Source organism: Pleurodeles waltl, chromosome 4_1 (assembly GCF_031143425.1).
Source record: "Pleurodeles waltl isolate 20211129_DDA chromosome 4_1, aPleWal1.hap1.20221129, whole genome shotgun sequence".
In the NCBI taxonomy this organism is placed as follows: Eukaryota; Metazoa; Chordata; class Amphibia; order Caudata; family Salamandridae; genus Pleurodeles; species Pleurodeles waltl.
The window spans coordinates 659520289-659536333 of NC_090442.1; the positions used below are offsets into that span (position 1 = coordinate 659520289).

The window sequence follows — 16045 nt, forward strand, 5'->3', positions numbered from 1 at the left end:
TGGGGATGCTTGTAGGGAGCCGGAGGTGTTGTGGGGGATCCTAGAGCCCCCCTGCACACACAGCCCCCAACAAAAATTAAAGCTGTGGATGTCCGGGGTGAGACCACGGCATGCACAAAAAAAAATGTTTAAAAAAAGAGAGCGAAGAATAATAAATAATTGCCCGCTTGCGTCTGGCAAGGAACGCCCCATAATGCCCTTCATGGTCTAATTTACATGCATGGTGCTGCGTGGTACTGTCCCAATCTGAGCACGGGTGCTACCAGGATGTTTAAGTACAGTGAAGAGCTTCCGGGAGAAAGAAAAAGTCCCTCACAAATACTTGAAAAAAAAATAACCCCATGTTTAATCTCAGTCTATAGAACATGACCCCAGGTAAAGTTATTGATGCTTTTAAACTTTCCCACAGCTGGATCTTTTACTTTTCAGTTTAGGAATGCAGGATCCCCTTGTGGTTGGTTTTATGGCTGCATTATGTGGTCTGAGAAGCGTTTAAAAAAAAAAAAAAAGACTGATATGTTTGAATGTTGTTCTGAATACAAATGCTTTATTCTCATGTTTATTTATAATAAAACCAATAGTCGTCCTTTGGTTTAGTGACAGTAACTTACATTAAAAAAAACCTAGAAGGGGGCATGGCTTGACCGTGCATGGCATAGCACGCAGCTGTTGGAGCTCCTTAGAGACCAAGAGCCCCAAGGCCCATTTATCCTGATAAAACGAGACATCAAGCCCCACAAAATAGAGATTCTGATTCCCCGAAAGTATGCAGTCAAAACCTGAGCATTGTGACACAAAAGAGAGGTGCTGATGCCGGACGGAAATAACTCTGAAGAGCCCTGCAGCGAGACCAAGAAGGTGACTTCCACCAGGCACTGAGGAGGCGCAGGAGGAACGGGAGCGGGACAGCTGAGAGGATGGGAACAGCGGGAGCTGGTAGGCGGTCATATTGGAGGTGAGAGCTGTGATCTGGGGTACCTGCAGGACCTGTGGGGAGCAGTGCTGAGGGGGCAGCAAGTACGCACGAGACTGCGGGCATACATCCCGCATGGGGAAAACCCGAACAGACGGAGAAGACTCAAACACCACATATGAAGGCCACAAAACAGAGACAACATCGAGACGGCGGCCCTGACCCTCGCCTCTCGTAAGACCCTCTCCTGCCCCCCCACAGGCTGCACACTACAGGGGGTGTGGACCTCGGAGGATCTGGGTGGATATCAGAACAAACAGACCCCAGGGATGCAGACCCTATAATTTGGACAACCCACACTCCCTGCAATATCTGCAAAACCCCGTGGCTCACTGGAGGGGGAAAACAGTACAGGGCAAAGCGTGGAGAGAGACAGACAGACAGACAGACAAGAAAGGTATCACAGCTCAAGGCAAAAGAACTCTGATGATCCTTCTGCCCCTCTCCTAGTAATAACCATATGTGAAAGCACCAGAGCCACGAGGGAGGCTGATGGTTCTGCCGAGCCTGAGCTTCTGATGAGAAACGCATGAGAATGCTTGCTAATCTCCCGGGGTGGTGGTAACACAGGAATCAAGACTGCCCTCGGAAACACAGTTAGGGGCACTGAATTTATTGATGCGAGAACTGGGGCGCAAAGTCCTTCCACGATGGTGTGCTCCAGCGCTACACAGGTGCCTTGGTGGGGGGGGGTTGTCCTGGAGACCCTCCACAACAAACTCCCATTAAGAACTCCTGGCGGTTTGACATGTCTCTACAAAGTCACCAATCGGGGCATAACCTCCCATAGAAAAGAACATGCGATTATTCAACACACCAATCAACAGACTGAGTGAGACCTCGCATTGGACGGAAAGGAGTCCCACCTCCTTTCCGCATTGGACGGAAAGGACTGATAAGGAAAAGGACTCTGATTCACTGGAAATGTATACAGTGACTATCCTACAAGTGATTGAGGACACAAATCAATCCTTAGAGACCCAAATAGCAGCAGTGGCGAGTGAAGTGGAACTATTGTGGGATGACCACTGAACATTAAAAGATCTCGTTAAAGAAGCAGATAACACTGCCCCAAATCATTGATCTTCCAAAGCAGTGTACTGCCCTGGAGAAAGGGCAGCAGCAATTGACAGACTGGAAGATGAGGAGGGGCTGTCAAGACTCCACAATGTGAGGCTAGTGTGGGGTACCTGAAAAAGCGGAAGAACATAATATCAAACTACTTGTGAAAGACTGGCTTACGAACAATATACTGCAAGAGAAGCCATCCAAATTCTTCTCAGTAGAAAGAGCACATAGACTCCCAACTCGCCCTGTGCACACAGGAGCCCCCCCTAGACGATAATCGCAAGGCTGATGAACTTCAAAGATAGGGATGTAATTCTCCAGATGGCAAGGCAACACGGCCCATGGTTGTTGAGAGCAATGAAGTTCAATGCCTAAGAGGTGTATTTGTACCAATAAAAAAGCGAAAAATCAGAAAACAAAAAAACACATCTAACATAATAAACTAAGAGCATGTTTCTAAAACTTTGTCAGGCCTTTGGCTCATATCTATGTTTCTCTGTACCTCTCTGTTTACCTTGGATCTCCGAAAGCCCTTGTTACAGCAACTAATTTGGAGTATTTGTGCATTTTTGCTCGTTTTGTGTAGGGATAAAACAAATCCCTTTCAGGAAAGCCGAGATGCAAAACATGGCATCAAATTTCTAACCAGGTCATCTGTTCGGTGTGAATATAAACAGGCCTCATGACAGGTAAGTTCTTTTCAACCATACAGAACACTGTACTTGAGGTATTAAAAGAGAAAACGAGGGAATGGTTTACAGAAATGATTTGCAGTTGGATTACCACATCTGAACAGTCATCTCATACAATTTTCTTTTTACCTGTAGATTCGGCTCTTTAACCATGGACGGCGGCCTGCGGAATGTGGATTGCGTTTAACATGCACATTTTTAGATTTTTATTAGTGTATTGAAATAACTCACGTTGATGGAATGTGTATTTGGGGCCAAGAGCCAAATCCCTCGGCTTACATTGCACTTTTCATGTTACTGAACACAAGGCGAAAATTGTAATGTACTGTAAACAATATTGTAAATATATTCCAAATGATGGTTTCCCCTCCAAAGCTGTTGTCCAGTTTGTCTATAGCATTTCTTATCTATGTGATCCTCAAAGTTTGATATTCCCGTAAATAATGGTGTTTTCACATATGTGTAACCTTTGACAAGAAACGTGAACTTGAAAGAAACATGCAATGCCTCCAGTTTGGAGACCTGAAAATGTATAGAGTCAGGTGTATTTTTTAAATTGACCTGGTTATTGCTTTCGGAGAATTTGTTTATTCGTTATAGTTTCGATTTCCAGCTTTCCAGTTAGCTTTTGTTTTGAGCTCTCAAATTATGGCTTTAAATTAGTCACATCCTTAACGTCGTTGACCTCCTTTGATAGCAACTATTTTTGATGTTGCACAGTCATAATTCCCTTATTGTATATAAAACGCACACCAGAGCGGAACTTAAATCGCTCAGCTGTGTGAGGATTGCTGGTTCTTCCTCAACCTAGAGCTATGCAATAATATTGAGCTCATTCGGTCTAGGACTGAGGAGAAGAAAAGTTAAATAATCAAAAAAGTAATAAACAAAAGCACAAAAATGAGAAAAATTAAGGTAACGCAAAAAACTTGATGTGCCAAATATATGACATACAAAAACGTGGCAATATAGGAAACTACCTTTACATATTTGAGAATATTTTTGTTTAGATTTTCTTTAAGGTATGTTCTTAGCTTAAAGCCCACTAAGTGTTAAAACCGAGTCTGGGAAGCAAGGTAAACTAAACACAGCCACGTAGGTCTTACGCCATTCCAAACATGCTTGTTTCTCGAATTTGGCTCAGACTTCTTACAGATTCCCAAACCCAGTACGTATTGAAGGCTTGTTGGAAGGCGAATGGGGAGAAATGGAAAAAAGATAAATACCAAGTGATAACATTAAAAACAGAAACCTCATAAACAGGCCGATATCTGAATCTGTCAATTTAAAGAAAAAACACGATTTACCAAAAGGGAACATACTTGCAAAATGTGTTTGTTTATCATGAGTCATGGCAACGTTTACTTACACTTCATTGCCTCAAGTCCAAAGGTTCCCAAGTATAGTTAATAGAAATTGAAGGCAAATAAATTATATTTATGACTTTGCCTTTCCCCTCAAATATTACTAGTGCCTCTGGGGGTATTTCACACTTCTGTATAGAATTGTTAATGATCCTGTGTATCATATACGTGCACAGACCAAATAAGTTATATACACCTTTTTTAAACAATAAAATGTTGTTTACTGTCAGTTTTTGGTCATTGACCAATATAACAGTCTTACCATCTATCTTATTTGTAACTTTTTTTAAACCATCATTGTAGGCGGTGGCTCCTTGATTTTGTGATCTGCCTCCATTGAAGGAGGAGGTCTATCCCTCTGCTAAGCAAATCTGCTGCAGGTGCTTTCTTATATATCCCCTCACATTACATACCATGAAAGGAAGGAGTATCAAAAAATGGAATCCGGACTTCACAAAAATGACGACAACTATCTATACGTTGCCTAATAAGTGTTCTGCAAATCCTGGCACACGATTCTGATGCCCTTTGCTCCTGCTAAATTTTATGCTAAAACCACGCTCTGAATGCTGGGACATATGTCCCTTCTCCTTTTTATTCTACTTTTTCAGCTCAAAGTAATGTCTGAATTGATGCAATAGTGTGAGTATTTTGCTCTAGTTTGTGTACTTTCTTAACAGAATTTCTGTCATAAGTCCTTAACATTTGGGGCTGGGATTTTGAAAATGTGGCAGAGAATATCGATGGCTGACTGCTAAGTGTGATGTTTAGGTGAAGTTTTCGACATGTCTGGCAACTTAGCTTCAGGATCCTTAAAAAAATGAGAAAAAAGTGTTTTTGACAGCCTTCTTGACCGAGTACCACTACAGTCAGTTTCAAAGGGAAAAGATGATCTTTAAGACACCATTGGACATTATCGTACTCACAAAGACATTATTGGTATTTAACCTAGGCATCTCATTCTTCAACTTAATGCCTAGTATTCAGAAAAGTAAATGACACATGCACATTTAATTCACTGTTTTTTTTATTGTGGACAACCCCCCCCCCCCCCCCCCCCGAGCATTTTAATATACACATACAACTGTGCATATTATAAAGAGAGTTTCACATTGTCCAAACATGTTGGTAGAATTATTTTAGTCTTTTTTTTTCACGTATTGCGTCTTTAATGCTCATACACCCTGTGTTCTGGGGTGAGGACATTCATGCTCACATTTCCACTGACTGGAATGTTTGCAATTCAGTGGTCAAGATATCCTTGAGTACCATCTACAGATTACCTCCTAGGATCTTTGTAAGGTCTTGTTGTGCCCTGTGGTGGAACAACCAAGCTTGCAGATATCGAGATGCAGAACCCTATAGATTTTAAAGTCAGTGACTATATACATTACTTCCAGCGTCATCCTGTCCAGGTGGTAACCTGTGCACTAGAGACACTGGATGCAATGCATGTGGGTCAGTTTCTTGGCTCAGGCATGTTGTCATAAAGACATAAATGAATGATGATGTGTCCCACCCAGGGAGAAGCTGTATTTGACCAAGCCATCTGAAGCTACAGTCAGACACAAATTTTGACTAAACCTATCGTAGGTTCTTCAACATAGACTATGTATTGCCACAGTACTGCTGCCAGCTCACCATAAATAAACCAATATTGATTTGGAGGAGGAAAGATGTTTAGGAAAATACCCATGGCCTTATTTGTTCCATCAGCGTCTCCTGGCACCTCATGCTGCTCACAGAAACAAATGGGTGAATCTGCACAGAATTTGTTTTTTAAGAGTCACTGGAATCTCCGAAACCCCATCCTCACTCCACAATAGTCCTACAAAGCAGTTGCTTGTAAATCTTCACTTGTCATGAGAACTCTGCTGATGGTCTACCTCTTTTGTATGCTTGCTTTATTGACAATCCACCAATCATTTGTAATCAGCCTGCAGCGACTCACAACCCCCTGTTCTTATACTGAACTTGTAAGTAAAAAGGGTCGCCTTTTACACGAGCACCCTCAGTCCACTGCACTCTGATTCCTAATGTGGTTTTCTGGTAGTCCACACAATTAAGTTACAAGTGTGATTCATCCCAGTGTGTTAATTTGCCAGTATCTAAGCAGTTTCCACAAACGATGGGCAACAAAACAATCTAGATCAAATCCATCAAAACATATGGTATGCAGACATTTTTCTCCTCAATAAATGTTATCATCTCTGGGGGCACTTTGAACACTGTGTGGGACCCTGAAGCAACTCGGATAAGAACAAATAGGGAGTTGATGTGGAAAGTTGCTTAATCTTAATGTCATTTAGGAAACTGAGATAGGTGTTAATGGTTCTCTTCAGTGACTTGATGGAAACAGCACTGCAAGTTTCCACAGTTACCACGGAATTAAAATAAATGTGAAAATCTGCGTTGCCTATAGTGAATGATGCACCCTTTTACCCGTTTCCTCAGACTTTTCTTGTGGCGAGTGAACCTCCAACATGTGTGGCAAGGGTGTACCTTACACGCAGCGCCATGAAAGTATTACATTGTTTCATGAAAGTTTCGTCAGAACGTGTGTGAATATTGTGCTGTAGGTTGCAGTTTGCTTCATTTTCTAAAACGTTTCTCAAAGGAAGAAGCAATTGGAAGGACGTCTGGTTTGCTTTCTTTGCAGGCTCCTTGCCTTTCGTGTCTTTCAAACCTCTGCAGCTGCCACTCCCATCAAGGAGAGCTTTTGAAGTGTTTCACTTAAGTTTAGCATAGCACCCCATCACCAAGCAGGTATCCTAGCACTTTGCCACTCCCATCAAGGAGAGCTCTTGAAGTGTTGTTTCACTTGAGTTTAGCATAGCACCCCATCACCAAATAGGTATCCTAGCACTTTACGTTTCACTCAGATTAAGCGGTTCAGCGAAATACTTGGATACCAATTCGATCGGATGTTAGAGAATACACTTACCTAAAGTAATCCATATCCTTAGAGCAAGGACGTCACCACGGAAAGTCATTGTCAGTTCACTGGGTATAGCTTTGTGTATGCTTTAGGAATGGAACAGTATTAGTTTAGAAAGAGATAGAAGAGAAGTATTTTCAGATGCTTACTCAAGGCGGACAGGGCTCAATCCTAAGTGCCAGGTTCTGTCATATTGGAAGTACCAGCTGCCATCCCAGGGACTTAGTGTTCATGAAACAGGAATGGTAACAGTATTCACTCTCTTTCCGGTTAGAGACACAATAAAGCCAAGCCTGCTGTTAGTCCTGTCTAATAGGAATTGTTTTATCATAAAACTTTTGCTTTGCCCAAGTGCTTTATGCAGAACTACACACATGCATGGGACACAACTCCTTGAAGGTAGGAGGACCAAGGTTCTTTCTTTACTTTGACTGATCTGCACTACCGTAGTCCAAAGAATAGTCTTCAAGCTCTGGGGGCTAAAAATATCCCAGGATATGTTTCTTCCTTGGCCCAGTTACTCTGCCAATTTCCTTTAGATGGTATTGAAATGATGTCATAAGAATATTTTGTATATATAAAGACTCTTATTTTATTATAAGTGTAGATAGCTACACCCCAGCCATCAGACATGCTTCTGCTTTCCTCCGATCTCTCTCTTCAACTGCCCCACTGGTATCCTTGGTTGCATCACGAAGGTTCTCACCATGCACATTCTAAGCACAGAATGCCACAGTTATCTTCATCCATCTGCGGAACTACACGCGCTCTCTGGTCCTAAAAACACTGAGTACAGGTTATAAAATCTGGGAGAACTAGAAGTTTGGTGGAAGGGCTGTATAACTGCATTAGAAGCATGCCCATGTAATCTAAATAAATTGCAAGCATGATAAAAGGCAAGAAAATTGGTTGACAAAGTTCATGGTCACTTTGCGACACAGGCTCTTCTATAACCAAAATGCTTACAACCACTGCTAGAAAGCCTTTTTGCCAGTCACCCTTGCCTACATTTTGGATGCACAAAATGGAAATGTAATGTAACCATGTTTCTTGATTAGGTCTGGGTTTTGACAGCACAGGTGTCAAACACACCAATTGCAAGAGTGGGCTTTGGGCCATTCCCTTTCAACTACTGGCTTTCTTCAACCAACCTGTTACAGCCACTGGGGTCAGAATTGGTGAATCGCGTCTTGGCTCATCACTGTGGAGTATCTATCTTTCACCTATTTCTTTTCTCTGAGTTTATCCTTCTAACTCCACTCAAGTGCTTTCATTGAAATGCTCCTTGGGCTACTTTACAACTGCAACTCTCTGTCCGCTTTTCCGGACTCCCTCCTGTGTCTCACTGCAATGTACTAACGCTGTGTGCTTTAGCACAATAAACCCACCAACACCTTTGGATTTGTCATTGCTCGTTTTTAATTTTTTTCTGTTCTACACTTTGAAGTGTGGCTTTTGTTAAGGTGCTCAGATGGGAATGATGTTAAATAAGCTGTTACTGTAGAATGTTACAAATTAAAGAAAAAATCATGAGTTACTTTATTAAGTAAAATTATTTTTCTGACTGAAAATGCTGAGAAAACATTTGTAGAAAAGTTGCTGGAATAAAGGACTTTTGCTCGTATTCTCTTTTGTATCTGAGCCTTGTAACCTGAAATAAATGAATTACTGTTGGGCCACGTGAAGGCTGCAGTATCCGAAGGCAAAGGTAGAAGTAAAAGTTAAGTATTCTGGAAAAGCACAGATGGTGTGCATGCTGCAACTTGTCAGGGGGCCATTGTGTAAAGTTTTGTATCATGAGATTTTCTTTAATTCTCATGAACCTTAGAGGTTTCTTTACACACCCACAGCCAGAACACCATCAGACTGGATCCACGAGGACCATCCCAAACCTGCTTCCGTTCAGGAAAGAGCTGAAGACTACCTTTTTCAAGAACACTACACCAGATCACAATGCGTTAACCATCCACAACCCAGCTTCCTCTCCTACTACTCGTTGACTTTATGCTTTTCCTTGATTATTTACTGCACTTTGCTGCCTTTTGTATAGGATTGTTGTATAGAAATACCAAATACGCACATACATACACCCCTTGTGTGTGTTTTTTTTTTTTTTTTTATAAATAAAATATATATTGCAAAACAAAAGACTTCATCATGGTACCGTAACAGTCGGCATATCAGGTGCCTCTTCAGTCATTTGCGGATTGTATCCTTGCTTTTGATCCTGTACAGAGTTTCGCCGCCTTTTGACTAGGTTTGTGCTGTGCATGTACGACATAACATACGTGCAAAATACCCAAAAAAGGGGAAAAAACTAAAAGGGATGCTCTTTTAAATACTATTAAAGCTCACCTGGCCTGAATGCAAGGCAGACATTGATAGTTGGACGTTTTCTGCTGAATGTGCGCTCATCCATGAACACAATTTGCCAATTTTAGCCTTATTTTATCTGAATGATTTGGTTTTATATTTTTCTTTCCAAGGCAAACTTCTTTTGACGTGTTTATCTAGTGAATATTACACATCTCCTTTAATACGTGAGTCTAATGTGCTGAAAGAATCTTGTAATGGTGGGGACACACTGTATGGGATGCCTTCCAGATTCTTTCAAATTCATATATTCTTGAGGACCATGACATATGCAGTGAGACACTGTTTGGTGTTTCACATTCAGAGATGGAGTTCTTTTGCAAAACCCACCAGCAGTTGGGCCCCCCTCGGCAATAGGGCCAGGGGAGATGATTCCTACACCGCAGCATGTGGTGCAATCCATAATGACACTACATAGGTGACGTCCAGAAACAGCTCAAAGGCTACTACCAAGAGCTTCAACATTAAATGGTGTTTCACTACTCAACATCTGCCAGACTCATGATATCCAAGGGCATAATGTGGAGGAAGTAGAGAAAGGTGTACCTCCACCCCCCCCTCCCCCCCCATAAGAAGTAAAAAAATGTAAAAAAAAAAACTCTTTAAGTTTCTCAATTCTTTGATACTTCAAGAAAATGTTCTTGTTCCTCAGCCCAGCAGCCATAATTGTAGCACATACCTTTAAAAAAAAGTGGGAACATCTGCCTTTAGTGGTACCACTTGTGCCAGAATGCCCAACAACATCACTATAAGGAGTAAACGTAACACCAATTCTTGCCCCACTTTGACAGTGACTCTTGGGATTCGATACCTTCTGTCCAGAGATAGTTTAGAATGCTTCTCAGATTCTTAAGTGCTTATCCCTTCCGATAGGTCGACTAACTTGCCCTAGGATTCATTGGAGCTCTCTCTACACTGTTAGTGTCCCAAATGCAATAAAAGTACAATTTATGAAGTGCAAACATATTCCCCCAAAATAACTTATAGGCACCAATACTCGATTACAACCTCCAGGTCAAAAATAAGAAATAAAGAAAGGAGTCCAATGAAGAAAGCATCAAACTGAATTAAAGCCTGCCTGAAAAAACACGTTTTGAGAGCTTTAAGAAAGATGAACTGTTCTGAGACCTAGCAAAAGGCCAGTGGCAGGCCATTCCATAATGTTTCTCCCAGAAACACAGCAAAGCTGCCACCTTGTCTGACCTTTCTAAATGTGGGTAGTTGTAGAACTAAAGTATCCATAGACCTCAGAAGTCTTGCAGTGATAAAAAGAAAAGATATTCTGAAGGTCTAACGGACCAACTTTATGGACCACTATGTGGATATGACATAGCATTTTAAATTGAACTTGTTTCATTACTTGGACAAAGTGAAGGTCCTACATTCAATAAAATACTGAACAATATATAGGAATATTAAGTAACAACCTGGCTGCAGCGTTCTGCATAATCTGCAATCTGTCAGAGAGTATTTTAGCAATCCCATAGTATAGGGCGTTGGAGTAATCCAACCCAGAGGTGACAAGTGCCTGCACCTGCACCACTGGCTTCCTGGCCGAAAAAGGTAACCGAGGAAGTACCCTACGAACAGTTTTTAACACACCAAAACAGGTATTGGTAACTTTTTGAACATGTGGTTGAAAAGACAAATGATAGTCAAATTTGACTCCCAGATTTTATTGTATAACAATTACATATTAAATGGTTTCGAGACATCCAAGATGCTAACAAATTATAGGTGACTTCAGAATGAGTAGTTAATTGTAAGGTTGAGTTCGGAGAAGTGATAGTTAATCTTAAATATGGTCTTACTGGAGTGCTTTGCTGACTCATTCCGATATGCGTAATAGGTAGACTTTGGCCGTCCAACATTGTTATGGTATGACTTTATGCACGCTGTGTAAGCTTGTTCGTCCATAGTTGTTAAAGAAGTACGCCATTTTCTTTCCAGTTAGCGTCTCTGCCGCTTTAATGATAGCAAGCTGTGAGTGAACCAAGGGTCCCTTCCTCTTCGCATAGTAGTTTAATTTTATTTTAGAGGGGCAAGAGTATCTAAAGTTGCGTTCATCCACGTTTGGAAGAGATTGAAATCTGAGACATCACCGGAAAGAAGAGTGGGCGGGGGGGTCTGCCAGTGAAGAGTTAGTCATGTTCATTTATTTAACTTATACTAAAATCTAACTGGGATGCTTCTGATGATGTACATGGCATTATGCGCTGTTGAGACTAAAGAAAGGAATTGCCAGTTTATCAGACTAGAGAAGCGATATTGGTATATCGCAAATTAAATTCTCTAGGTTGGTAAAAATTAGATCTAATCTGTTCCCAGCTGTACTGGTGGCTTGATTTACTAACTTAGTAAACTAGGAATTGCTACACACTACTCTCTGCCCTTCTATCAATTTGATAACTAAAATCACCTAGGTGTGCTTTAGTAGCATATGGAGAAACCAATTTTATCAATTCCGAAGAAAAAGCCAAATCATATTCAGGGCCCTATAAACTAGAGCAGTAGAGAAGCTAAAATGGGGGAGATAACCTTAACATAAAGATCAGTCTTCGCATTGTTCAGTGAGCTAATCAGCTACAGCATTCTGCGACGCCACCATGGATATGCGTAACTAAAGATTAAGAATCTTCTGTTTTCTGGGTCTTCATTCTTCAGATCTCATGCTGACAAACAGATGTTGAAGAAGAATATTGAGACAGAAACCACTTAAAGCAGCAGTATCAACAAATAAACTAGTGTACCAGAAGTGACTAGTACCCATTGGCAATGCTGGGATGGTTCTCAATTGTTCTCAGGCAAATCCTCCATTGCTTCCCCTGCGCTTCAATGCTCCACGGGAGGAATCACTCACTACCTTTCTGCATAGCAGAGTGTAACAGACCTGGTGGATCATTCGACCTTGAGGTATACCCTACTTTTTTTTGTTAGTTTTCTTGTCAAACTATATGGGAGTTTGACTGCAAAGGCGCGCTTTGGTCCCAATGGGGAATGTACCCAATCCTTTGGAGTCAAGAAATGAATCGGTCCCGTGTTTATTGTCCCTTTACATCAGTGGGGTTGATGACACCCTTGGGACTCTGCAGGCCGGTGCGCCCTTAACTGCCCGTCATTCAGTACCTGTGCTTCTTTGTGCCGGTGACGCCGTATTGATGTTAACAACTGCCTTCTGTCTGCAGAGGCTGATGAATAGTGTCGTTGAATTAATGGCTGAGAGGAAACTTGAGGTAAATAGTATAAAGACGTTCATGCTGATCTGTGGGGGGAGAGGTGGGGAACAGAAATGCAGAACCCATTTCATCAAAGGCTCCCCGATTGTGAGGGTAAATACATTTAACTATCTGGGCATATCTTTTGCTAGTAATAGTTCATGGGTAAAACATGTACAAATCATTTGAAAAAAAAATGAGCACGGTCTGCAAGTGCATGTTAAGATTATTTTTAGTAAGATGGCAGTTGCCGTATCAGAGAAATGATTGACATATAAGAAGCCAGAGTATTATCTGTCGCTAGATATGGAAGAGGCATTTGGGGACATGCGTCATGCGGCCTTTACAGGTTGGAGAGAATGCCTTCATCAAACGTTTAAGTATCTCCCCACCTCGACGTATATTATTCATAAAGAGGTTGGGTTAACCCATTTGGAAGATTTACTTATACTTAAACCAGGTCTGCTTTGGCGATCAATCTGGGCCAAACCTGAAGCGTCCTTTAAAAGATCTATCATGGATTGCTTATCCCTTGAGCGTGAGTTTTTACTTTTTTTTTTTTTTTTTTTTTTTTTAAGTATTCCTTGGCTCGCTCATATTAATGAAACTTAAGGAGTTGCACTGCCCCCCTCTGGTCATCTCCCTACACTGCGTATCGCCTTGCATAAGAATGAAATAAAAGCTCTTTAATTGGGTACAAGGTCAGACAATACTTAGGAGGGTATGAAACCTATGGTTGCATTATATGCGTCAAACCCTTCTGAGGAAGGCTTTCAAACGTATTTGACCATGGTCTCACGCCCGAAGCACCGAATTGTTTTATCTAGCTTGCTGCTAGGCATAAGGCACTATTTTAGTCGCCCCCCCCAGTTGTGAATCAGCGACCCAGTGCTAGGACCCCGTGTCCGTGCGACAGCACTTCCAGAGTACTAAGCACTTCATCCTTTTCTGCAAGTTTTGCAACGGGCCGCGGAGACACTATTTGAAACCACTTTTTGTTGCAAATAATGTCAGGGACCACAAGGCTGCCCTAAAATGTGTATGTACCCTGACTGACACACTGTTATAGTATTGCCTCATTTATCTGGGCCGCAGTTCGCATTAGGTAAAGTATTATTAGTTAGGCTATATGCACGTTTATTGCATCGTGCCCTAGAAGTAACGATGAGATGAATGTACGTTTCCTTTAATTAGGGTTATTGTGCATCTTATGGCTTCTATTATAGTGTTCTTATATATTTAAATCAAGTTTAATTATTTTTCTACATTGAATCGTATTTAGAATTGTAGCAGGTTTAGTTGTGCATTGTACGTCTTGCTTACAACTGTTGATGAAGTACCATTTTAGGTTTTACTATTCTGAACAGATTTGAATCCTGTATCTTTTATGGTCAATTATTTGAACCGAATAAAGATTTTGAATCGCAACAGGAAAAACAAATGAATGATTAGACATTGTACATGATGACTCCAGGCTCATATTTAAAACTTTCCCTGAATATTCTTCCAAGGGCAGCAAATATTTTCTTCTGTAATGTCTGCTTCTGGAAATACTAACAATGATGCAGAAAAAAGAAACACTGAAAGTTGCCGAACACCTGATGGCGAAAGGAATTTACTTGCATTATTTTTCGCTAGAAAAAGAGGTCGAAAACAAGAACTGTGGTGTGGGCTAGGTTTACAGACCTCAGACAGATTGATCAAAACCAAAAAGTACAACCACAATATGGATCGGTGGAGCACCACAATGGCCTATATTTGCAAATCAGCCCAGTTCTGAACTTACGAAGACATGCTGGGAGGGTATTTTGCAAGGTACAGAAGACTACATGCCTTTGTGGTTATTTCAGGTAATGTTTGTTGTGATCTCATGGAAATCAACAGTAAAGTCCGGCCCACCTGATCATCACCAGGCCCACAAACTGCTAAAATAACAGCATTTTCAATGCAACAGGTCTTGCATTTGCTCGAGTTAGAGCTATTACTGTTGTAAACTCCTAACAGGACTTTTCTTGCCACACAAATTAAAAGAAAAAAATAAATGCAGCACAATTGCCCTATGTAAAATGCAGCGCGATAGCGCTGCATGGAAAATAAACAGATAAAGTAGTCCAGGCACCATGCTGAAAATATCGAGCCTCGTATGTTCTTAGTAGTTTACCGGTGCTGTGTAGGTGGGCTAAACACCAGAAAAGGCATGATGTATGCATGCCTTTCACAAATAAAAGCAAGCGGATTTTAAAAGGCAAGCCCACAAACCAATGTAAGTGACTGACGTGACACTGGCGTGGTTTTAAGCCCAAAGAGAGATTACAGAATGGGACGGAGCGCTTTGTGTTCGCCCATAAAAATGACCCATACATTGATCCCTCAGACCAGCCAATAGGCCAGTCTAAATCTGCCTGAAACTGCTTTACGAACTACAGTCTAGGGGCCTGATTTAGAGTTTGGCAGATGGGTTACTCCACCACAAATGTGATGAATATCCTGTCTGCCATATTACAATTCCCATGGGATATAGTGGAATCATAATACAGCGGACAGGATATGTCACGTTTGTAACCATTCTCCGCCAAACTCTAAATCAGGTGCTAGGTTCTTTAAAAATTAAGCTTGCAAGTACAATTTGACAAACCCATAGTCATTCAAGTGCAATCAACCAGTATTTACTACAGTCCTGGACACAAGGGAGAACACAATCAAACATTGTCAATTTCAGATAATCTCTCATATGCTGGCCAAACAGGTGTTCTCATATCTAAGCTTTGTGTTGTAACTTTTCATACTCTCTAACGTTAAACTACACATGAACCCTCTGCAGTAGTGTCTCTTGGATTAAAGGTGTCAGAATAGAAGAGTGGGATGACAAATGGGTTCTCCTCCAGAAAAACAAGTTGAGAAGGATGACATTCTGGATATCCCTGCTTTCATAGTCAAACTTTTTTGATTCTTGACTGGAAAGCTAGCTGGGCAGCTCTCATGGGTGATCTGAAACTACAAGGAAAGTGATTCTTCGAGGAGCAGTTGTTCCATGTACGCGTGCTGGAACTGCGAGTGGTCCACCTTGCTCTGAAGTTCTTCTGCCCTCCATAACTTTGGGATTATTCTGCTCCAGACAGACTATACATATCCGTTTATTATCGTAAGATGTTAGAGGCAAATGCAAAAGATCTCCACATCATAAAGTTCTACCTAATTGGCCTTCAGAAGACCAAGTCATTTGTCTTGGCAGTCATTTCCTGGAGACACATGAACAGATTTACACTCAACATGGCGCTGGACTAGTGCGCCATATTTTCGATGAGGGATTTATCCCGGGACATCTTCTCAATATCACAAAATCAAATATTCTCACTGATTTATACAATGGACTTCCTTAAAGAAGAATAATACTAGCCTTGAAAAAGCCCCAGGTAAACCCA

At 41.3% G+C, this 16045-nt stretch overlaps 1 protein-coding gene across 1 annotated transcript in view; it reads left to right on the forward strand.

The window, feature by feature from the left end:
* TBK1 (TANK binding kinase 1) overlaps positions 1–3262 on the forward strand; it is a 394952-nt gene extending 391690 nt beyond the window's left edge. The window contains exon 21 of the mRNA XM_069229127.1: positions 2869–3262. Coding sequence (XP_069085228.1) covers positions 2869–2920 — 52 coding nt within the window. The 3' untranslated portion in view covers positions 2921–3262. The remainder of the gene's footprint in view (positions 1–2868) is intronic.
* The last annotated feature ends 12783 nt before the right edge of the window (positions 3263–16045 follow it).